At 41.1% G+C, this 24,906-nt stretch overlaps 1 protein-coding gene across 1 annotated transcript; it reads right to left on the bottom strand.

Moving 5' to 3' along the window:
* Positions 1-20,195, bottom strand: ATP6V1A (ATPase, H+ transporting, lysosomal 70kDa, V1 subunit A). Its single transcript, XM_010288719.1, has 15 exons — positions 20,097-20,195; positions 16,601-16,695; positions 14,760-14,888; positions 13,018-13,232; positions 12,149-12,286; positions 11,491-11,642; positions 10,519-10,681; positions 9,179-9,287; positions 8,255-8,377; positions 8,052-8,166; positions 6,825-6,888; positions 5,865-6,068; positions 3,818-3,912; positions 2,420-2,591; positions 1-920 (listed from the first exon to the last, which is right to left on the bottom strand). Exons 2-15 carry the CDS (start codon positions 16,680-16,682, stop codon positions 828-830), a joined length of 1,854 nt encoding a protein of 617 aa, XP_010287021.1. The 5' UTR covers positions 16,683-16,695; positions 20,097-20,195; the 3' UTR covers positions 1-827.
* Positions 20,196-24,906: the final 4,711 nt, after the last annotated feature.

Below are 24,906 nucleotides of genomic sequence, written 5' to 3'. Positions count from 1 at the left end.
ATCTATGTCCTGCGGTACATGGCAGCAGTCACAAGCTTCACAAACTAAAGCAGCTGAGTGTCATGAAATTTTATGGGATGAGTGGGAGGCAAGAAGGTAAAATTCTGCTGGAAGCTGAGCACTTATGGCTTTGATTTTACCTGATGCTGAGTCCAACAGTCCTGTCTGTCTTAAGTAGGAAAATAAAATTCTATTTCTCCGGTGTACAAAAGTATACTGGTTGCATGTATGTGCTCATCTTCTAGTTAGTCCCTTCTCAAGAGACCCAGAACTGCCACATTTCAATACCAACACACTCAGCTGAGGGTTGCAGAAGACTAGTGAAGAATTTTTGGTTGTATCAACATGTCATCAGAATATGGTGAAAAACTGAGAATAGGGAATTCTACACCATGACAGTCACTTAGCAAAGTGCCAGATGTAAATGCCCTTACTACTGCCAGCTCAGAATGTACCGCGTGACTGCATTAAGACCTACACCTCCTCTGCCAATACAGCTCAACCAGTTACATCCCAAGGTGAAAGACCAGTTATCAAGAGAGCTGGGAGAGGCAAGGTGAAATTTTTCCCACCCTAGAAGTGTACAACAGCATTTCCTCACTCAACCAGGCCCATTCACACATCACTCACCATCTCAGGCACACAAAGCAATGCCAAACACAAACTAAGAGGAATGTTCTGTAAGGACACTCTCCAAGTATGAACAGGGAAAACATAGGGCTATTTATCAACTCAAGTACTGTTGCATCATTCTTGTAAGGTAGGGAAGCAGAGGAGTTGAGATGAGGAATTGAGAGGAGAAACTGGAGTGGTCACAGAGGTCGAGTCTAGTCTTCCAGACTGCGAAATGCATTCTGCATATCCTCAAACAGCTGAGCATAGTCCGCCTTGATTTTAGTTTCACCATCTTTGACAGGGTCCTGAAAAATAACACAGCAAATTAACAGATCTGTCAGGAAAAGTCTCAGGTACTTCAGACAACCCTGCTTTGCCAGTGCTGTAATTTCTCGACCTGAGGGTTAACAGTTGCTAACTGCAGAGCAGGCATTACAGCTCCATCTTCACCTCCTGTCTTGTCTCACCAATAGGCACAAGGTTTAAATCTCCTCACTCAGTGAGCAGGCAGAATGGATACTGGACAGAGATTTTTTCTTTTTTTTTTTTTCTTGTGGGCAGTGGTTACTTTATTGAAAAGCAACTGATTTGGAGAGGATTGAGTAATGCTGAGGGTCTTAGTTAATGCAGTGTGATTCAAGAGCTGCAGTGATTAGTACCAGCTCCCATCCCCAAACCAAACAGAGTAAGATTCTTTGTGACTCAGAAATGCTCTGCTATACTTTTTGGGGTGCATCCCCTGTAAGTGCAAGAGTTACTTTGCCATCACTAGGAGGTCGCTCAGTTCCAATTAAAATCTTATTGTGCAATCATAACAAGCTCAAAAACATCTTTGTACAGCTTCATTTTCTCAGACTACTTTTCATGAAAGACAAGGGCAGAAAATGTAACAACCAGCTTTGCTCTGAGGCTGCAAGGCCTTCCCTGTAAGCAGCATTAATTGCCAGGCTGTGAAATCCGTTCAGTGTCTGAAAAATGCCAGAACACTTCATGTTAAACGTAATTTTATCTTATGGTACTTGTTCTTAAAAGATTTGCAATATTGGCTTATAAGAGTTGTAACAGAGTAAGCATTATACTTCCATAGAGAATATTCCTTAGCTACTTCAACATCAGCCAGCATCACAGGTTACTGTCCTACCAGTAACTGCTACACCAGCATGCTCTGGATGAGTTTTAGGAAAGCTGTACCCTAAAAAGATGGCTACTGAAGTTACCCAGAGCAGGTACTCCAAGCCACACGTTGTCTCTTTAGCCCACATTAAAGTTACTCCTCCCTTCCTCTCCTCCTAGTTACCCGCCTTAGGTCCTGAAGTCCAACACAGGGCACATCAGGTATTACTGCAGGAGATCAGCATTTCTTTCCTTAACTTTTATTTAAAATAGCTCGATCAACATTTCTATCATTCACTTTTTAGCACATTCCTGGATTTAAACTTTAGGTTGCTTATATCTGCTAATAGTCTCCTTAGAACATGTTGTATTTGGTTTTTTTTTTACAGAACTTTATCACAAAACCCCCAAAACAAACAGGAAAGGTGCTTGTACTATTACCATCAATATATGTAAGAAACTACTGAAGGTGGGGTTGCCAAGGCTCTGCAGCCAGCGCCACCCCACTAGATTTCTGTATTGACCATTCCTGTGCTTACAAACTAAAACAGATTCTTAAGTATATTCAAAATGATTGCAAAAAGTCTCTGTCCTTTACCTAAGGCAACTGATGACCACCTCTGAGTAACAGCCTTTCAGAGGCACTGGAAGCTCACAAAAAGCAGCACAACCCAGTTCCTTACACACATACCTTGAACTTCATGGAGGTAAGTCTGTAGAGGATTTCGCTCATGTTCTCTCGGATGATGGACCACGTGATCTTGTTGTCACTCTGGGCTGTGGTTTCTACGGCACGGCGTGCCATGTCATAAAATGCAATCATATTGGAGAGCATTCCCACGGTTTTATAGAAAGGGCAGAACCTGATGGAACAGAAGAGGACCTGTCAGGCATCTTGGAACAGTTAACAGGGCAAGCCTTCACAACCACTCTGAATTCTCACCTGACAGAAAGAGTGCTAGCCTGCTTTACTCCAGATATTTTTAATACATACTGTATTAAAAGTAAGTCTCAGGAGAGAGACTGCCTCTGATAGGTTCCACATTTTTAAATAGGCGAATCATAGCCTGAGACAATCATCCTGACGTAAGGTTTCTAAAGCAAAACCCAAACACTGGGCAAAACAGGAGAGAACAGGAACATCGCTGTACAAGGCTCCCATTTTGATCTGTGCCAATGCTAACGAGAAGGGGAAAACACCAGAGCAGCCAACGGAATTCCTCCTTCCTGTTTTGTCCATCATGGGAGCAGGCTTCCTCCAAGCAGCCTGGGATGACCTGACAGCTCTGCAAGTTTCTTTGCTCACAGGAAAGGACATGTTGCTATGACAAGAGCACTCCACACACAAAAAAACTCAATTTTTAATGGGTAGCTGACTGCCACGGTATCTCATTATTATTTATACACTACATGGTGCTACTTCCTGTGCTTCTCTAATGGCATACACACATACCTGCCCCTAGTAACCTAATCAAAGGCACACACCGTTACAGAATGATGTACATCTAAATTTTTAGTGATGAAGTATTTAAGACCTCCTGATCTACCTGTGCTGGGGAGTGAGACGAAGTACAAAAGGCTGCTTGTCAGACTGTTAAAACACAAGGATAGCATGGAAAGAAGCAAAGCAGACAGGGATAATGAGCACTGCACTAGCAAAAAGATCCAGATAGTTTTTCTGATGCATCAAACTTACTCAAGAATTATGCAAGAGTAAATGAAAGCAGATTCTTGCAGTCCTCCACAAGTTGCTAGAATAAACAGGAAGACTTTGGGTGTTGACTGTGAAAATCAAGTGGCCCTCTCCTCCTCCTCCTAAGGAGGGCAGGCTATTGCAGAAATACTGGTTAACTGAAAAACAGATGAGGACTCGAGAAACTCGAAGGGTGTGAACTGCATTTGGAAAAGGTCTGCATGCCTGGGGTAAGACAACATGAATATGCTGTTTGATGGCCTACCTAAGCACAGTCCTTCCATTTGTTTATGGTGAGTAAAATTAATTTCTGCACTGATCCACTTCCAAATAAAATAGCTGTCTAAGTCCAGACTACACAGGACCAAAAGGGCAGAGTGGCCAGTCAGATCTCACCTGTCATAGGGAGTATAACCATTCTGTTGCAAGAAGTCGTCCTTTATCAGCTTGGCAACCTCCAAGGTAATTTTATCTGTTTCTGCCAAGGAAGCCTAGAAAAGTAAGGTACACTGTCAGTTTAGTACTCAAGTCCACAAGGACATGGTATGTCCTGGCCAAGAACCATTATCTTTCAGGACCTGTCTTCTTCCCACCCTCTTAAGATGGCTTCCAGCAGAATTCTGTCTTTTTGGCATTTCTCACTCCCTGATATAGAATAAGCCAATTTAATTGATGGCCAATCTAAGATGGGCCAAACAGTCAATAAGCATACTTTAAGTTTATCTGGTGATAAACAATGGAAAGGAAGTTTCCTTTAAGATAATGAAAAAGCCACTGGACACAGAAAACGTAGCTGCTCTGCTATAAGGTACACTGAAACATCACCTTCCTACATAAAGAGGTACATTAATTTTTACCTTCCTCATGGAAGAAAAACTAGATCTTAGCATGCTAGATCAATAAGTAATCTTAAGGATTTGATACGAGCCTCCACAGCTACCAAGGGGCTTTCCCTGTTTGGCATTCAAGAAAAGTAAAGAAGTTGACGAGAAACGCCTGCCATAATCTGCAGGACAGCCACAACCCTGCTGCACACTGCTGTTGGCACCACAGGTCACTCTTCTCTGCCTTCATCGTCCTTTTGCTAAAGGGGGCAGACTGAGTTTTAAGTACCCCAGCTTGCTTTCCAGACAGGAAGTTTGGATCTTCTTCCACGAGAAGACTAACAGAATTCAGAGCTAAAAACAAAAAAAAGCCACGTATCTGATTGTTTTGCCGCAATTCCCCCTTTCTAAAGGTTTGCTGCCCAGGCTGAAAGAAACTGTTAAAGGTAACATCTTTGAGAGCAAGATCACCAGTTCCAGTACTTCTATCATGGGAATAATGCCTAGTCACAAGCACAGGCTTATCAATATCCCTTCCACACCAAGGAACTGATTCTACCCTGCTCTGTACATTAGTCTTTAAGAACATGATTTTGTAAATAGAAAACTGCAGAAGGCCCTAAGATCCCATTTCCTTTTCTTTGAAAACACGTCTAGAGAAAGAGAGCTCTGCTAGACAAGATCTGGTGAAAGACCTCATCTTGGCAGGGCTAGAACATCAGTGAATTGGGAGAGCACCAGGAGCAAACTTCCTCCAAATAACTGCAGTCAATACATATTACCACACACTACTAGCACCTTGTAAATCAGCATAGCTCATCCAAACACCATGGGATTAAATTACTGGCAAGTATGTGCGAGGCATCTGTCAATTACCATATTTACAGTGCTAAGCTGAAACACAGTTTTCACTGGGTCCCTTTTGAGAGCTCTCAAGGGAAATTTTCCTGTTCAAGTTCAGCTTTCTCTCCAAAACAGTGAAGTGAATGAAGGAAATTAAAGAATGCCTGTAAAATGGAGGCATATGTCGTGTCACAGGTTTCCAGAGAAACTAGGTAATCACCAGTTTTTAGAAAAAGCAGACATCATTTCTGTTTCTACAGATCAGCTTGTAAATGCCACCACCTCTATTCTGCAGCTGGCAACATGGTTGCTAATAAACTGTAACCCTTCAGATGACTTCAACAGTAAAGATCAGTTTGCATCGCTTCTCTTACAAAGATTACTTCCAATGGAGTACTATTGTAAGTTGCAGCAAAGGGTATTTCAGCAGACTAGAACACTGAAGCAAGTGAAGTTTCTTAACTCCAGTATTAGATGCCTGCAATCTAATTTACATGAGAAAAGCAGCATCAAGCCAAAGTTTATCAAATGTAAAAAACTATTTGTCATTAGAAGGCAAACAAGATGTTTTGCTGGAAAGCTGTTTTGCTGAAAAAGCTGGAATAAAGCACAGTTAGAGGCAGGAGCGTCTGACATCTCCCAGTGACCATCTGCCTTTTTTGCACAATGCAGTATCCATCAAGTCTGGTTTAAGACATGGTCAAAAGCCTGTACTAGCAGTAAGGAAATGGAGGATGGCTCACTGACACCACACTTCCTCACAGCTGGTTGCTCACCTTCCCCACAAGCTGCACAATTTCTGCAAGGTCCTCTTCCTCCTGTAGGATCTCTTTGGCCTTTGTCCTGAGAGGGACAAACTCTGTAAAATGCTTGTCGTAGTACTCATCCAGGGCACGCGTGTATTTGCTGTAACTGATCAGCCAGTTGACAGAGGGGAAGTGCTTGCGTTGTGCCAGCTTCTTATCCAGGCCCCAGAAAACCTGTCAGAAGCCAGAAAGATCAACCAGTGTTCCAGATCAAAAAGAAACCAAAATAATTGAAGGCAATAAAAAAAATACAGAAAGCAAATTTGAGGAAACGCAACATGGCAAAGGCTATCACAAATTAAAGCCTGAGAGAGAAAAAGAAAGCCTTCCTTACGTTCATTTAACTGTAGCAGTGACTTTCAAACACACTTCACAAAAAATGATGCATCTTTTAAGCTGAGATCAGACTTATTCACCCTGAGACTCCCCATGAGGGACAAGTCAGCTTAACAAAGACAATGTCAATACTAGAGTCTAAGTGGAGACCTATCAGATGTAACTCCTTTTCCCAAAACAGGGCTGCAATCAGTTGCAAGACATTCTTCTCCCAGTCAGCAGCTCTGAGGAGCTTTTTGTGATTTCAATGCACCTGTAAGGGTGGCTGGCTTTCCATCTCAGCTGAGAGCAGCCACATTTGAAGTGCAGCTCAATGGGGAGCAATCAGAATGCACATGGATATTCCTGAGCAGTCAGCGTTGGAAGGAATTGCTACCTTTGCTCCCTCTTCCAAAGGGATCTCAAACACATCAGTTCAGGGACCATCTCATAAAGTCGCCTTTTACACCATTAGAACATTTTCCAAAGCACCCTAGAAACTATCTCTGTCAAATCAAAGCTCTCACACCCCAGCCACTGGCACAAATGCACTGAAGCATAATCATTCTGAGTCTAACGAAGTAGACAGAAGAGCTGTAACGTTGTGGGACATACCTGAACAATGCCCAGTGTAGCAGATGTAACAGGATCAGAGAAGTCACCACCTGGGGGAGAGACACTGAGCAGGAAGAGATAAGGAAAAGTTATCAGAGATAAAGAAAAGCTACCAGCGTTGCTTTCACAGTTTAAACTGAAGTACCGAATGTATGACTGCACAGCTCAATGATCACAGAAACCAGGGAAGTCATCACAATTTCCAGCAAGTAACAGATTGCAAGCTTCCACTGCAGAAGTGTTTGATGCATACCCACACAGGTGTAATATCAAGCACACCAGGAAATGGAGTTATATCAGTGACTGATTGACAGTATTGAGGTATGATTTCAGTCACTTTAGCTCCAGGTAGTAACTCCAGCTTGGATTACAAAACCTATCTCAACTGGAACAGATTCAGCAAGTGTGCTGACAGGACACTGTGGAACACAGTGCAATAATTATTTTACAGAAAACAACATCCCAATTTGACATTATTTCAGATATTCACCTACACAGTAACCACTTCATTTGGGCTTGAAACCCTAACATATGCCTTCCCAGAGATAAAAAAATAAAATAAAATAAAAAACTTTCAACCTCAAAAGCACAATGCATTTGTGTATGTATGTTATGGACAGCAGAAAGAACTAAGCAGAGCAAAGAATTGATGCTAGGTATTCTTGCAGATGTTAGAGCTTTCCTGAAAATGTGTCGGGGGAGGGGGGGGGTGGGGATTCACTTTGCCCACAGTGCGATATACAAATCAATATAGCCTGGAAGAACGTCTGGGGATCACATGCTTTTCACAGCCCATCACAGCTTTAGATACACTGCTCCATGTAATCTTACTCTAAGCAAGAGAATCACAATTCATTGTGCCCCCAAATGCACACACGGCTGCTTTAACTGCCCCTTCTTTCCTGCTCTGAGCATGGTTTGACATACTTTTCAGAGACAGCTCTAACGACATTCTTCCCTGAGCCATTTGCCCCAATTGCTGCAAGCAACTGCTATTCCACATCTCACAGAGCCACCTGTCCACATTCATTCTTTCTGCCCCACACACAATTTAGCGGTAGCTGAGGGTGAACAGAGACTAAATACCTACTCATTCACATATTTTTAGTTCTGCGGCTACACAGAGCAACAGGACTTTCTTTTTGCCCAAAAAATAGGTACTTTGACATACAAAAACAGAGAGAGAAAGAACTGCAGCCAACACAAAGAAAGAAATGCAACACTCACGCTCCAACAATGCTGACGCTGCCTTCTCTTTCAGGATTTCCCAGACACTTCACTCTGCCAGCTCGCTCATAGAAAGAGGCTAGACGGGCACCAAGGTAGGCTGGATAACCACTGTCTGCAAATACCAAGACACAGAAATTGAGTCAAAGGCTCAGCGTTCAAGGGATGCATTTCCAATACTAGACTGAGGAAAGACTACTCACCAGCTGGCATTTCAGCCAGTCGCCCTGAAATTTCTCTGAGGGCCTCAGCCCATCGGGAAGTAGAGTCTGCCATCATACTGACATGGTAGCCCATGTCCCGGAAATACTCAGACAGGGTGATTCCTAGAACAAAGACATCAGTGTGCTGCAGGGTACAGTTCAGAAAGGAATGCTATGCTCGCATGTTGTCATGAAGATGCAAGTAAGCCAAATTATTTAAGTTTACATTTTGATGGCAATAGACACTGAAAATTATTCTTTCTTCCCACAAGACCATGACTGTGCTGTCGTCTTTTGTTTATTTATTTCTTCTCACTCATTTTTGCTTATGAACCACTCTGGCTCATCTTGCATTGCTCTGTATTTCTTTGAGGAGACACGGCAATGACATTGATGCTACTCTTTGCCTCACTGAAGCCATGAACAAAACCTCTTCTTACTGTAAAATGTCTCATTCCCTTTCAAACTACTAGAATACTGCCGTGAGAAAAGGTCACGTTTTATCAGAGTTATCTGACAACTTCTCATAAAAAAGAATTTAAAAAACCTAAGAGGCTGCAAATGAAAGAAGACTAGCCTGACAACTCAGTACTATTCCTGCCCATTAAGTGGCTGTGCTCGTCAGCAAAAAGTTATTTACAAACAAAACCTTACATAATTAACGCATGGAGAAAAACTACATGGGAGCTTGGGCAGCAAGTTCACCTTATACGCAAAATTTACTCAATATGCGGAAATCATCATTATATACAAGCAAGCCAAATTCAATTAAGATACTAAGACTTTGTGCAGGCAAGGCCTGAAAGGGTTGACTTCTGAAACTAAGCAAGGTTCTTGGTACTGACCATCTCAGGAACTGAAAATACTAGTGCATGATGGCTTGCTTTACACACACAGCCTTTTCCAGCCTCCTGTAAATCTTACCAGTATAGATAGAGGCTTCTCTGGCAGCCACAGGCATGTTGGAGGTATTTGCTACCAGAGCTGTTCTCTTCATGATGCTTTCTACCTTGCCATCAACCTCCATTGTTAGCTAAAATGCAAGAAAAGAAACATTAAAAAAAAGGTAACAGTAGCAAGTTTTTCTGTGGGGTTTTTTTTTGGTTGGTTGGGTTTTTTTACTGTATTACTTACCTTGTGTCAGGATATTCCCCTCACAGCTACTCTACCAAGAGAAGAGACTAGATTCAAGATTTCAGGATACGATGCCGGTTTGCGTTCCAGACTGCACACAACTTAACTCTTTAATGTACATGCCTCAGCCTCATGTCATCTTCTGCAACTGGCAAATCCCTATTGTTCCCATTCAAACGGCTAATGACAAAACCACTGCATCAGGAAGTACATTATCCTCTGTCAGCTTACTAGGCTGGAAGAGCCAAAAATTTTAGCCTCCTGTTAGGAGGCTAGGAAGTTAGTCCGTTAGGAATATGAGAGCTTTTTTCCCCCACCTACACCAATCCGAATTAGTCTTTGACAACTGGACATAAAATCACATACATAACACAGGTGAAGCCTCACAAGCCCCTGAACAACAGAATGCATATCCTGACATTCGCATAGAATCTCACTTAAATATCCCGGGATTTACCTTTTTTGTGGCCACCTCAGCTTGACTTTCTCATCTTGTAATCAATCAACACACCCAAGCCTTTACCCCTTATTTCTGACAATGGAGTTTCAACCTAACAGTTCAGACTACCTGGCTTCTTTCCCATATCTTAAGGAAGACGGTGGCACAACTAATTCACTAACATATAACAACAGGTAGAAGGATTGGTAAACCTACTGCATTTTTATTTTATTTTTTTTTAAACCAGGTGTTTTCTAGTTCCTTCAGAAGATATTTCAAAGCCTGACAGGTCAAACTAATATCTGGTAACTGTATCACCACCATGCACTCTGTAAATACAGATACTGCATTTGCTATTCATACTTAAGTTAGAAAAGTTAGAGACATTACCAGTGAAAGGTAAGGTGCTTATAACTGTGCCAAATTACACCCTACTATTCATTTTGGCTTTATTTTAAACAAGTTAGAAGGTATACCCAAAAACTAGTTCAGATGTGTACTGAGGGGCCACTGAAATAATTCTTGAACAAGCCAAAAGGGATTTCTGCTACTACAGCCAGAACTCACAGCGGGAAGGCAAGAAGATAGTTTCAAGTCACTCTACCAATACGGTATTTTATTCAGTTACAGTATCAGTACAACAGCAAGTCTTTCCAAGATGGTTTACTCTCCATGAATTCTCCATACTAACCTCAGGGAAATCTCTCAGTACTTCAGACATTTCATTTCCTCGTTCTCCACAGCCTACATAAATGATGACATCACTGTTGGAGTATTTTGAGAGAGACTGTGAGATCACAGTCTTCCCACAACCGAATGCCCCAGGAATCGCTGTTGTACCCCCTTGTACACACCTGAGTAAAGAAAAAGGACTCTGATTTGCAAGCAACTCAAAAACACCTGTCTCCCATCTTAGAATACATTTTCCAATAAAACTCCCTAATTAAAAGTAGAGCGACAGGAGTCACGTTCAGTGTTCTGGGGGAGAAGCACAGAGGTATTTCACTAAACCAAAAGACATCTTTTTCTTCTACTGCCCTTGAAGTACATGAGTTATGCTGGTACAACAGCTAGACTTTCAAGCCTGAAACATAGCAGTTTTCACAGATGGAAGCACTGATGGAATGAAAGTGCTACGAAAAGTACAATTGTACTTAGCTGTGCATTATAAGGATAAGTAGCACAATATTTTAGGACCAAAATTAATGAGTTCAGTGTCTTGGAAGCTAGCTGCTTAAATGAGCATTTTGTGTTACAGTTCAGTGCAACCGTTTTCGTAAATGGTGACCCCAAAAGCATTGGGAACTATACATCCTCAAGACCATGGACAGAGATCCTACTTATGTATTCAAATGGAGATATCAAGCTCGAAAGTTCTAGCCTTTCTAGAGATTTGGCATGATTATGTTAAGTTTATGCTTGTCCATTCGTTTCTAGATTAATGCACTAGAACTACCTTGTTAAACTTCTCTTCGTTTTTCCACTAGTAGGTTCTCCTTTCAAATATAAAAATAAGAGGACTTCAACTAAATATTTTTTGAGATTATGCTGTGATACATAGTGAAAGCTTGGGGTCTGTTTGCCCTTAAAAAAAATTAAAGGCCCACCACTTCCTCCCAAAGAGAGATTTCTTACGTACTAGAAAATAAAAGGTAACACTTACGGAAAGAGGGCATCCAGGACCCGTTGGCCAGTTAATAAAGGATGATTGGCTGGTAACTTCTCAGTAACAGGACGGACTTGACGTACAGGCCAGACCTGGACCATAGTGAACTTCTCCTTCACACCTTCAAACTCCAGCTCTAAGACAACATCCTAACGGACAGCACCAGACATCTGAAGTAAGCAAAGAGCTCCACACTGGATCAGCACACAAATTCTCATCTCAGCTACTCTGCACAACTAGGTCTTTGATACCACCATAGATTTCTCAGAACCTCAACACGCTATCATGCCCTCCCGAGGAAAGGCTCTTTCCTTTATTTATAATGCTGCTGGGGGAAAAAAAGAGTGCAAGATGAAGCTCCAACTAAAAATATGCTTCTGAAGAGCAACTGAATTTTACATATTCATAAGATACTGTAGATCCTCAAAGAAGTCAGCAAACATGGCATTCTGAAGTGCCACTGGGAAGCTATATACATAGAAAGTAACTGCACAAGATAATCATGTAATCCCTGCAGGCAGGGTAGCAGAAGTGATCATTAACTCAGACATCCTGTTGCACGAAACACTTCTTAACTGGCATCATGCAGAATGAGTACATCAATCTTATGAGAGTGACATGGAATATACCAGCAACTGCTGTTTGGGAGACTTACCGAAGTGTCATAGTTTCCTGGAGGAGCAATGTATGTAACTGTACCCCTGTTCCGTGGGGGCAGCATGATTTTGTGTTTGATAAGGGAGTTTTCATTCACGACACCATAAATATCTCCACCAGTGATATGGCTGCCAACCTAAAATCAGAACAAGTCTATTAGTCATAACTGAGAACTCTGGTTTTAAAAAAGAACCTTGACAAAGGATTGTATAAAATAGCTATAGTTATTAAGTCTAGCACTGTGATTACTTCCTTTAGAAACAATGTTGTTACAGTACAGTAACCCATTTACATAACTCATTACACTAACAGCACATTGCTAGCAACGCTATCTGGGTTCAGGCGCCTTTCAAGGTGCAGACAGTAGCAATTACTAACTGATGCAAGGATTTTCCTCATTTCTTTTATACCTCTCAACTTAACGTGTTAAGTAGAAAAAAGATAGCATATGTTAACCTGCAGGCTTGGAAAAAAGAAGATGTCAAGGGCTAAAGCTGTAGCATTTTCCAGCTCTCAGGCTATTTTCACCATGCGCAAAATGAGTTATTCTTTTTGCTCAGGTAACACCTCCTCCTGCAAATGCTTAGTGCAATTCCACTAGCTTCTTTATGGTTTTGCAAATACATTAAAGCTTTGCAAGTTTCTCACACACAGCAGCAACACAGAGTAATTCACACTGAGTAAGTTCTGGTGATGTCCATCCCGACCTCACTCTCATACATCACTACCACCTCCTAGCACCCCTTTTCACAAACTTAATATAGTGTCCACCATAGCTCCCAGCAGTCATAGCCTTGGCACTCTGCTCCAGCTCCAAGCTCTGGGTGTAGAGGAGCAAGAAGGGGAGACAGGCTTGTCAAAACCTACCCGCAGATTTTTGGAAGGTGTGAAATCCCATTTGACATCTCGGCTCAAAGCTGACACATTGACACCTCTAGGGATATAGATACTTTTGGTCAGAGTGCTGATGTCCAACAGAGGCCTCTGGATACCATCAAAAATAGCTCCCATAATGCCAGGCCCTAGTTCCACTGACAGGGGTTTGCCAGTACGGAGTACAGGATCTCCTACAGAGACACCAGCTAAAGATTTGCTGAGGAAAAGTTCATCCAGAGAAAGAGAAAGAAACAGGGCAGAAAGCATCACATTCACAACATAACACTCTTATTACCGTAAAGTCAGAAAGGTGGTTTATTTTTATTACTGTATTACACATCATCATTTGAGAAGCACAAAGACTTTATACTAAAATCAAGCCGAAATTGCTAAGGCAACAAAGTTGCTCATCCTCCAGAGAGGCAAGCAAGGTAGGGGTAAATATTCTGCTTTATGATCATTAGTTCAAGATAACTGCATGGATGAGTCTACTGGTGTACCCAGGCAGCAGGGTGACAAAATGTCAGGCATTTCTTAAATCTTCAAACCTGGAAGACAGGTTAAGTCACACAATGTTATGAAATATGTAATTTTTCACTTCAGAATTTGCTAGAGAGCACAACTGCTTTGACCTTGAGCTTTGCATAGCCTTTTTGACAGCAGTCTAATTTTAATGAGAGTTTGTCCAAGACCAGCATTATTTCCCTCCTCTCTGATATCAAGCTATCCAGTCTATGTACTATCTACGCTCCAAGGAGGCACACTGGACTCCTCTGCAAAGAGCCAGGAGTTTGGCTGGAATACAAAAGAAACCCCCAAAACCCTATGTAAGACTCAAATGTTTAAATGAAAGTCGACTTCAGAGAGCCCCGTGACAGAGCTCTCTCATCAGGAACCTAGGAGTAAACTATACTCAAACTTCTCCCATGTACTGATGGAAGGCTACTAGATATTACAATGATGATGCCCTCTAAAAATGACAAATTATTAGGTACAGACAAGAGTTAGTCACCAGTTTACCATCCAGCCCCTCAGAACAAAGCTTTGGGAGCCAGCACAGGTTTTTTCCGACAGAGCCAACTCTTCAGTTTAAAAGAATATGACAGGGAACAAAAAAAAAAAAAGTCTGGCTTCAAGTTTTATGACTTCTTTTCTGACAGTCTCTCATATATGTGTAATAGAAAATACATTTTAAGTTAACGATTTTAGAATACATGCTGCATCCTAGCTGGCGCAAGATTCTGTAAGCATGTTGCAGAAACAAAAAAATGTAATCTATAAAGTCTAGCAAAATATTCTGCCCAGAAGGCGGCATTCTGCCCACTTCACATTTCCTATTAAGTATTATACAAGTATAGTTTTTAAAAGTAAAGGAAAAAACAACAAATACTGCTAGGTAGTTTTGCCATTTATGGCTGACATTTGTCAAACAACTTCCTTAACAAAGAGCTGTAATATTTAAATTAAAATTATCTTAAATTCTAAGGTACATATTATTTGATTTCCACTTAAAAATCAAAAAAGGTCTCCTCAGTACCCAGACAAGCACGATAAGATTTACCTCAAAACCATCAGAATTTACAGAAGATGTGCAGAAGAGATGTTTCTGCCTGCCGGCATTGGAAGTACCAAGCGCTGGTCCCAACCAGCTTTGTTCATCTTCCTGACCCTAATCACCACTGTGTTCTGGACTGCACATTCTGGCAGGCCCAGAGGGACAGTGAAAAGGATACACGTTTCTTCATACACCTGGACAGTTGCCAAATCACCTTCCAGTCGGATAATCTCCCCCACCAGTTCGCTGTGGCCTACTCGTACCAGTTCGTACATAGCAGCACCTGCCATGTTGCAAGCCGTGACCACTGCAGAAGACAGGCATAGAGGTGAATATTCATCCTGTAGCTCAGGAAATTTACTCATCAGAAGTCAGTAAGAACTGCACAGTGTAAGCCTGGTATTCCCTCAGATCAGAAGCACATTCTTGATTTCATGAACAGGGTAACTTGGCTGCCACAAATCCTGACACTTCTAGTTTAAAAGCTGAAAGAAAAAGTTTCCCTATACTTTTAACACTGTTCTTTTATGCTCAATAAGAGGACACTATCAGAACAGAGTCGTTCACAGACAATTCACGCCATCATTTCCCTTATCTATCTTAACAGATGGCAAATGCTTAGGGTTTTAGAGATGCAGTGAACTGTGACAGACATGTTACATAGGCGCTTCTGCCTTTCAGTTAGTTGGGCCACATTCCCATCTGACTAAATTAAAAACGTACAGAAAAATGGCAAAAGCTGACTGATAGCTGGTCGTTACATAAACCTGTGGTTAGGGACCAGCATTTTCAAGCCACTCAAACTTCTGTTTACCTTGGTAGCATCTGGATGCTCATATACCAAACTATTTCCATGCACAGATCAAGCCAAGGTGCCTGCTAAAGACAATACATACCCTTGTATCTAGAGCAGCAGATGCCTACAAAGCTTTTAAGGAAACACTATTTTGATGTTTTACTTTGTAGAAAAGTGATGTATATCTTAGGGCACTTAAATTAACCTTCAACAGAAGATGACTGGCTTATAGCACGTTTCGGGCCTGAAACCTCCTACTGTTTCGAGTTCGATTTCAGCAGGTCATACAAGAGGCTTAGCTGCTTTAGGACAAAATCTATTAGGTTCTTTATGTTATAATATCAATCTTGCACACAGAATTAATGTATTTACACAAAAAATATATTTTCCACTCTTAGGAAAGAAAGCTATATCAGTTTTAAATTGTTTTTAAGTCTCATTTCTGCAGTTAAGGAATTGGCAGTTAAAGAACAGGCATTTATTTAGGTAGACATGAGCCAAAGGAGTTTCTTACTCATCAAATAAGCTGCATTAACAAAAATACATGCTATTCTATTCCTCTCACATTTGCATTCTTTCCTTCATCTCTTGAAGAGAGTGCAGGAGGGAGCAGAAAAGCCAGTACAGCCTGCACGTATTCAAAAGCTGTTACCATCAGAGCCTAAAGAAAATATTTAAGCCGATAAAGAAAGAGTCCTCATCCTCCCAGTTGCACTACCACCACCCTCTGCCACCTTTGCTGACTGTTGCAGCTCCCCACTGAGCTCCTCCAGCCCGTGGTGCAGTAACACGGAACAGCTTAATACTGGCAGAGGACTGAGTATTCCAGAAAGCACGGGGTCAAACCGCATTTTTCAGTGAGAATGCACTATGTATCTCACACCTTTTTAGAGAAGCTTAATACACTGGGCCTGCACATTTCTGACCAAGTGGATTTATTTCACCCAGAAAGTTTACTACCTTTTGTTTTTATTGTTATTATTATTCATTAGTCTGCTTCTGCTCATTACATCTTTCCATAAGATTAATTAGCAGTAACATCTTATTAGTGTATTTCTTAATATTTCATCAGACTGTCGGTGATCCTTCTTAAAAAGCCCCCCCCCAAGAGAGAAAAAGCCCCACCCAGAGCTCTACTGTACTTCTCCACTTCCAAGTGAACAAGATTGACAAGACACTAGATGAAACAGAACCTGTGATTTCCTTTACAAAATAATACCTACCAGGTCCCGAGACTCCATGGACATAGCCAACAAAAGCCTCTCTGTCTTCATCACAGATTTTGGGTAGCTTGGAGAAGTCCATTTTGCCTGTTCAACTGTAGAAAAGGAAAAAAGAGTCAGTTCTGAAAAACACACACATATAGTAAGTTCCTCTTCTTCCTCCCCTCTGTTCTCTCCTTGTTTCTAGTTAGAAAGAATTCTGAACTGAAGAATTCTGAACTCATATAGCCTGGAACACCTTAACCACACTGATTTTAAAGCTATAAAAAGTTAAAAAGTAACTCATAAACAAACAAAAGAACTAACATCTCCTATTGCAGAAACACAGGGGTGGAACATCACTCCATAACATGCTCCACAAAACACCACTGAGTGAAACAGTTACACTTCAAAAATGCCATAACATCTGCTGGACTATTTTCAAGCCCAGTAACAGGATATTTAAACAATGGAGAATGTCGTCTGTCTTCCACATCTCATATAACCTCCTTCAAAACATGGAGTTTTCCATTATTCTGAGTGATTTTCAGGCTACTATATGCAAACAGAGCAAGAAAACGTTCTGGGGCTGCTTTACTACAAACATTAATTCTGGAAATCCTATTTTTTCTATCTCAAGCTGCTGAATCAGTGTGTTCACAGGAAGAAACATACATTTTCACAAGCACCAGCACACAAACATGGAAGTCCTCTCTATATGCCTCACAGCTAGGTATTACACAGTCTTTACTCTCAGTGAAACCCATGGAGCATTATAGAACAATTGTGCTGAATAACGGTCAAAAACCCCAACTTGCAATAGTTAAACACTGACATCTCTTGCCAATAACTGTTTAGAGAATATAAACAACTGGCACAGCAAAAGCTGTTTTAGAAACAGACCTCCTCAATCCCCATTTGTCCTGTCATCGACAGTTGGGCTGTCCTGCTTCTGGTGCCGATAAAGAGTATGTAATGGGTTTGCTTTGCCAGCCCTTATCAGGCTGTGCGTTACCCTGGCAACTGATCAGTGTTAGAGAACTGTAAGGCAACTCTCTACCCATTTCTACTGTATCGACATATTTATGATACAGCGCTGGTGAAAAGTGTGGTATGGCAGCCCCTGCATATAATGCTCTCCGTGTACCAACAAGGCCTATCCAGCAAGAGTCCATGGTTCAGTGACATGAACCATGTGAGGCATCTGTTGACACTCACGGTCCTTGCAACAAGCTTAACCTAACCAATCTTCTGCAAGGCAGCAAATACAGAGGCATATTCAGGCTTGAAAACCTGCCCCATGTACAATGAGGAAGACAACAACTACATTGCCAACCCTTCCACCATCATTAAAGGACGCTTTTCTGCTTGTTCTTCAGGAACAGTACGTAGCTGACATTTGCTATTCTCTAGCTTTTTAATACTTTACTACAAATCCTCTGCCTCTCAGCCTCTTTACCAATCTAAATGTTTTAAATCAGTGGCTCTGCAAGAAAAGGATCTCCAGCAGTTCCAAACTGCTATTCATCCTGAATGAATAGCTTCTTCCAGGCTCCATGTCTCACTGGAGTGGATTGTGTAACATGACTACCATTGATTCATTTCACAACAGCCACCCCAATAGTTGACCATGACTCAGCCACCACCAGCCTGGAGTGGTACTGCTAACTGCTCAAAGGCTGTCTGATATCTGTTAGATCCCTCTACTCTCCATTATGACAGTTTATCCTTTAAGATGCCTGTTGTTTAGGCCCAGAAGACAATTTTAATTCCACTGTATATTTCTCAAAAGTTTCCTCTGACAAAGGGCAGAAGGGAGGTCCTCGCAAAGCAATCTGCAGTTCATGAGCAGCTGGTAAGAGCTGGTTCTGATCAGACTAACATAGCTACCTCATCTTTTTTGCTTTTAACAATTGAACATTGCAAAACTCAAGCACAATTACTGGTCATACTGAAAAAAAAAGCAGCTGGTCTTCTAAATCCTCCCAAAACATTTACTTCAACGTACCATACAGAACAATCCCTAGAATCCTACCACCAAAACCTTCTATAGAGGCACAATAAAGAGCTAAACCAAATTCTCCTAAATGAATTAGTGATGCTGTTTGGCAATTAGACAGTACAGGGTCCTATATGAAAGAGTCAGTTTATGATGGCAAGGGAAAGCAGGAAGAACACTGGCCAGTTTCAATTTAAATTAACTTTTCTTCATATCCAAAACCTGCAGGTCAGCTGACCACCACTTGAAGCGACCGTTTTATCTTTTCGGGAGGCAAATAACCTCAAAACAGTCATTTGGCAGTTAAAATGGCAACATCCTTGATGCCCAGCACCTGCCAAGCCAGCTAAAAGAGAACAGGATTCCTCTGCTAGACCACCTCGCAACACACCAATAAACCCCCTCTTAGTCCTGATCTTTAACATCTGCACCAACTGCTTTTAAGCACATACCTATTAACTACTCCAAGTGCAAAAGATGTGGTGAATTCTTCTTCATCTTTCTTTGTTCTGTTTCCTATATACCCCCAAAATACACAGTCTTAAAAAGCCAGTGCTTTCTAAAAAGTGCTCAGCCAGCCAAGCTCACCTCTTCTTTTAAGGGGCTACACATCTTTTAACATTGCATACAAATTAAGGAAAAAAACCCGCTGTTATTAATCTCTGCATAGTCTTCTTGTGCTTGTGTATTAGCACTACAGATTTTAATTTTATATGGAAAAGTCCTTGAGGGCAGAAATGTTGCCTTACCTACCCACATTGTTTTCTTTGTTAGTACTCAGATAAAACAGAATTCCCTAAAGCACGTCAGGATTTGCTGAACATAATACCATGCGTGTGCAGACAGTAGGTACTTACCCAGAAGCCATGGTAGCTAGCCATTTTAGAAATCTACTGAGCTCCTATAGCCTTTCAGAGGCCTCTTGCCAACACAGGATATTAGGCACCATTTGCAGTCCACTCCTACAAAAATCCACTAGCACACCTACACAGCATATTAGTTTAATTTTAATTCCCTTAGGAGAAAGGGTGCATCTTGTATCCTTTACAACTCATATACAGGAAACTTCCTCGTCTTAAACAGTTCAGCAGTTGATTTCAAACATACTTGTAAGCTCTAACACAGTCATATTCTGCCTAACAGTGCCAGAAATCAAAATATTACTTGCTGCAGAACTATCTCTGACTGAAAGGTGATTTATTAAAGTAATTTTATAGTGATAACTAAACAAGAAAGGGCCAATGACCTGCGTTTTCTATCTTGGTTTCTCCCCAACACAGCAATTTGGCTACACAGTAATCCCAAAAATGTAACTGTCCTGCTCTCAATGCTGGAGAAACCTGTTTTTTATTACATTTCCTTGGTTTTGCTTCAAACATTTGATCAGACCTAGAATTTACACAATGAACCACAAAGATCTCTTCAAAATTAAGACTCCAGTGAGATTTTTAGAAGGAGCCTTCTTACAGCAAGGAAGAAAATCCATTACTATTTTATCAGATAAACACAGATTCTTACCTTATTTTGCAGAACCAGGCAGAAACAAAAATCCACAGGCCCAATGAAGTAAAGCCAGAATTCCGCAGTTAAGCACCACCACTTATGAAATAATTGTCCTTCTCGTGCCCCTACACAGAGGGATGAGAAAGCCTGCTGCAGAGGGGAAAGAAATTTCTGACACACAGCAGAGGCATAACCACCTGACTTGATGAGTCATCAGTCTGTCTCTCTCCCACCAGCACCGGGATTGCCGCAATAGCAAACCCAGCTACCTAGAGCCCAGCTGAACTCCTGCCTGTGCCCTCCTTACTGCACAGGACTGAGCCAAAGAAATTAGAAAGCAGCATTCAGCATGCATATGAAGGACCTCCTACAAAACCAATAATCCCATTGTCCCAAGTGGTACATACTACTACATAAAAATCCTTGAGACACAGATGCATGCTTTCTGCTGGAATCCGTTTACCGACCAGTGCTCCAGTGTAATATATCTGCCTCAGTGAGTGCTCTATTCCAGACCTACCGTTTAACAACAGACCACACAGGGAGGCACTGAACATGCCACAATACTAATTGCTCGAGTATGTAGAACAGGTGTCGATTCCTGTAAAAACAGAGAATCTTGTGGGGCTAACTTCTGCTAATGTAAGAACTCCTTCCACCAGCTAGCAGAAGCATTGATGCAACTGCACAACATCCAACACCTTAGCGAAGCAGACTGATGTGCCACCCCGAGTGACAGCTGCTATCTCTTTTCAAAGAAAACAGAATCTGTTTTAAAAGACTGACAGGCACTGACGTTGTCCTGTGTGTTATACAGAAGACAAGCAGCTATGCGGTCTCTCCCCCAAGAAGCCGCATTGAGTTGAAGAGCTCCCTGCAGTCTCCACAACTTCTCAAGACTATCTTCACAAGTTCTAGGATTACCAACACCTCAAATCGGCACAAAAGCTTAAATATACTAATCAAAATTGTAATAAACAGCACAAGACCAGCAATTCAGATGCAGCAGCATTACATTTAATAAGTCATCAGTGCTAGGATTCATAGACTATGTGTTTTGACTTCCTAGAGTAGAAAAATGGAGTAAGAATATAAGCCCTTACATTTGATATCCAGGAAAGCTTAATAGGCATAAACAGCAAAACATAGCCAAATAAAGTTTTCCAAATAAAATCTCTCCTCCTCTTCTTTGTAAAAACCTAGACATTATATGATAGTAAAGATCACAACCCACACTGGACAATCAGATTAGAGTCGCATTTGAGTTAACGCTTTAGAATCTAGACTGCCAACATTTATTGTGTTCACCTGAGCAGACTTTGGTAACAGTGCATAAGTCCCACTGTCCAGCTGTATTAGGATGTGTTGCAAAGGCCTCATAAATTAGCAAGATAATCACTGCCATAAATCTTCTGTAACTTGGAGGGTTCATACTTCCCTTTCCAACAGAGAACATTTTTAAGAGGAAGTATAAAAAAAAAAATAGAATACAGTGCCTAAGTTACTAGACAAATGCAGAAGTTACGTAGCATTTCTGCATCTAGAATCCGGGATATTGTCCCAGAAGAAAGAGCATTCCCAGCACTCTTACACAGGTCACTTGGAAGGGAAGCCAAATAGTTTTCTCAGGAAATCTCCTGATTCATACTATGTAGAGTTATAATTTTACTATAATATAGCAGGGAAAATTACAACAGATTTCTCAGTCACCGAACAGCAGAATCACTAAGGTTGGAAGGCACCTCTGGAGATCATGTAGCTGCAACCCCCTGCTTAAAGCAAGCTACAGCAGGCTGCTCAGGGCCACGTCCGCATGGGTTTTGATTACTTCCAAGGACTCCACAGCTCTCTGGGCAACCTGTTCCATGTTCAGTCACCCTTGCTGTAAAACGTGTTTTGTCATGTTTAAAGGGAATTCCCTGCGTTTCAGTCTGTGCCCATTGCTTCTTGTTATTTCAGCAGATACCTCTGAGAAGAGTCTAGCTCCATCTCCTTTGCTCCCTCCCACTAGATATTTATATGCTTTACAAAGATTCTCTGAGCCTTCTCTTCCCAAGGCTACGTAATCCCAGCTCTCTCAACCTCTCCTCATATGAAAGATGCTCCAAACCCTTTCCAGTCTGTGCAGGTCCCTCTGTACAGAAGCACAACCCTCTGCTATATTAAATGCCTTCCAACTTTGTATCATCTGCACTCTAAGGAAACCAGACGGGAGTCACCTCCTGGCCTCAACACAATGATGTGGCTTAGTGTTCACACAGACCTCAAGAAGCCAGCTGTACCAAGCTTCTTGCCGTAAGCTCCGAGCTAGCAGTATCACTGTTTCTTAAACTCAATAATATGGACATTCTTGCATTTAATTATTCATACAATTCCAGTTGCCACATGGCACTTTGAAGCCACCTCTGCTTTCGATAGGTCAGGAATTTGCTTAAGTGATGCACACCTACATACCGTGGGATCCATCCGCAACCATACAAGACAATTCATCTTTCACACAGCTTGTTTCTTGGGTACGAGAAAGTACCTCCTTCCTCTCACATGAGGCTTGCTACTTGGAAGATGTACAGAAAAATCCAAATGTATTCAAGAAAAAAGATAGGACATAGAATTATGCTGCCACTATCAGCACAGTACACAATGGCTACAAAAGAAGACTGTGCAACATGGCAATTCATGAAGCCCATCACAAGCTCCTACTGCCTTCTTCCTCAAAACAGATGGGGACTCACCTGTGAGTATGCCAATACATACAAGCCTGATACTTCAAGCAAACATCATGGCTTGCACGAACTAAATATATATAAAATGTATTTTATTTAATACAGACATACAGCATAAGAGACTCTCCCCTACCACAAACATGGGGGTGAAGTCTGTCTGCAAGAAGTACAACCACTACAAATTGTTATTCAAGCATCCACACTTTTATTCAGAAACTTAAAAGATTCTTCCAGTTAGCCCAGAACAGGACTAGAAAAAAAAGCTGTATTTGAACATGACCAATAAGTTAGCAGCAGCAATAAAACTAGACAGAAAAGCTGGCAAGGCATTCATTGCATAACTGCTTTGATCCACTGAAGATTTGATCAGCTCAGTAGATAACTAGCCTTCTGACTTCAAACACAGTTGTCACGCTATATTTAGAATTGATAAAGATCCTAGTTTTATCAATTAAAATACTCCTGTTACTAGAGAAAACCATATTGTTCACATGAAAGAAAATATTCATCAGCTGACTGGTTATATGCTACAGAGTTTTCCATAATGAGATTTTTTTACACCAATTCTTTCCCCTCAGCCCAGAAGGCTTCTCCAGAGGAGCTCTAGAGGTGGAGATGGATGAGCCTCCCCTTATTTCTTACTTGCTACACTGCTTCACAAGTTTCCTACCGCAAAAAACTTGATGTTCTTTTCAGCCTGCCACACATTCTGCCCCTTCCTTGGCTTGACAGACTTTCACACAACAGAAAGATCTAATGCAACTGAGATCCAAGCCATAACACAGAATACTAATACAATATTCATTTGTGTGTCCCACAGTGGCCGCCTTTTCTTATCCTGATCCTGTCATCTAGCTGCTAGGGCTGAGAAGTTCTGCAGCCATTTGCTTAGTGCAATGCTCAGTCATTTCCTCTAAATGAGCAACATTTTAATGAAGTTCACTAACATTTCTGCAAAGCTAAATTCCACCCTTGCTTTTATTATGTAAAAGACACTCTACTTTCAGGTGTATTTGGCATCGTTACTTGAAATACTTCTTGTTGCTTTAACCTTTAAGATGATAAACATCAAAATGAGATGAATGCAAACCTGTAAGCAATTATAGCAGCAAACTTTACTACAGTTCAGTAGAGTCACTTGTGAATAGTTGAAGATTCTTACCTCAACAGACAAAACGCATGCCATTTCATAAAACAACTACTGATAGATTTGTAAGTCAGGCTCAGTTTTACATGCAGAAACATATTAGTAATTTGGGCTCATTAAAACACATCAGCGCATCTACAAGCCTCACCACTGCCTAACCCCTTGTCCCTAAATGTAATAGCTAAAATATTGAGTGCAAGTTTGGAATAAACGTTTCACCATTACACTTAACTTTCAGAGCAGTTTTTAAAGCTGGGATATTACGGAATCTTCAGTTTATTATGTGAGGTATTTGACAGCTAATTTGAAGAGCTGAACCAGGAGTAAGTTTGCGTGAAAGTCTTTGAGAAAGATCTAATACACCTAGCAGATAGAAGTACTCTTTTACAGCACTTCGGTATAATGAAACACCTGGTTGGAATCACAACGCACATATTGGCATTGGATTCCAGTAAAAGGAAATTACGTTGAGGTCGACTTTTCCTGTAATGGAAAACTTAATCTTTATGTTTTAAAGCAAGTTAAGCCACATTCAGAGATTTTATGTTCAATTACCTTAAGTATTTACAGCTTCTTTAGAATAGCCAGAGTCCCTCCAACATATTAAATTTTAACATTGTTTAAACTACATATTGTGGTGGTTGTCTGAATATCTACCAGGTGATGCAAATTTATCTCACAATAACAAACCCCTCAAGATTGCTAGGATCTACAGGAAATTCACATAATAGAATTGCCTTTTCAGAAGTCCTTACCAATATTATCTGCATTTAGCCAGAAATACCACTTTAGAGTTTTTTTTGAAGAGTTGCTTTTTAAAGTACTACTTTCATAGTGAGAAACAAAATCATGATACAGTGTAATAATTAGGAGGACCAAATGTTCGTCCCACTAACTGGACTTCATGGAAGATGCACGTTTCTTTTCTAGAATATTAAAAAACAGTCAAGTCATT

The sequence above is a fragment of the Phaethon lepturus genome, unplaced genomic scaffold (assembly GCF_000687285.1).
Source record: "Phaethon lepturus isolate BGI_N335 unplaced genomic scaffold, ASM68728v1 scaffold26486, whole genome shotgun sequence".
Classification (NCBI taxonomy): Eukaryota; Metazoa; Chordata; class Aves; order Phaethontiformes; family Phaethontidae; genus Phaethon; species Phaethon lepturus.
This window is presented reverse-complemented; position numbering and strand designations above follow the sequence as displayed.

Bases quoted from the DNA above. Each gene is read 5' to 3' on its own strand.
- ATP6V1A (XM_010288719.1), bottom strand. From the start codon at position 16,682: ATGGACTTCTCCAAGCTACCCAAAATCTGTGATGAAGACAGAGAGGCT. The intron at 8,378-9,178 runs GTAAGATTTACA...TCTTTGTTCTAG, and splicing joins AGAAGCCTCTATCTATACTG to GAATCACCCTGTCTGAGTAT. The intron at 3,913-5,864 runs GTGAGCAACCAG...TTACTTTTCTAG, and splicing joins TTGTGCAGCTTGTGGGGAAG to GCTTCCTTGGCAGAAACAGA.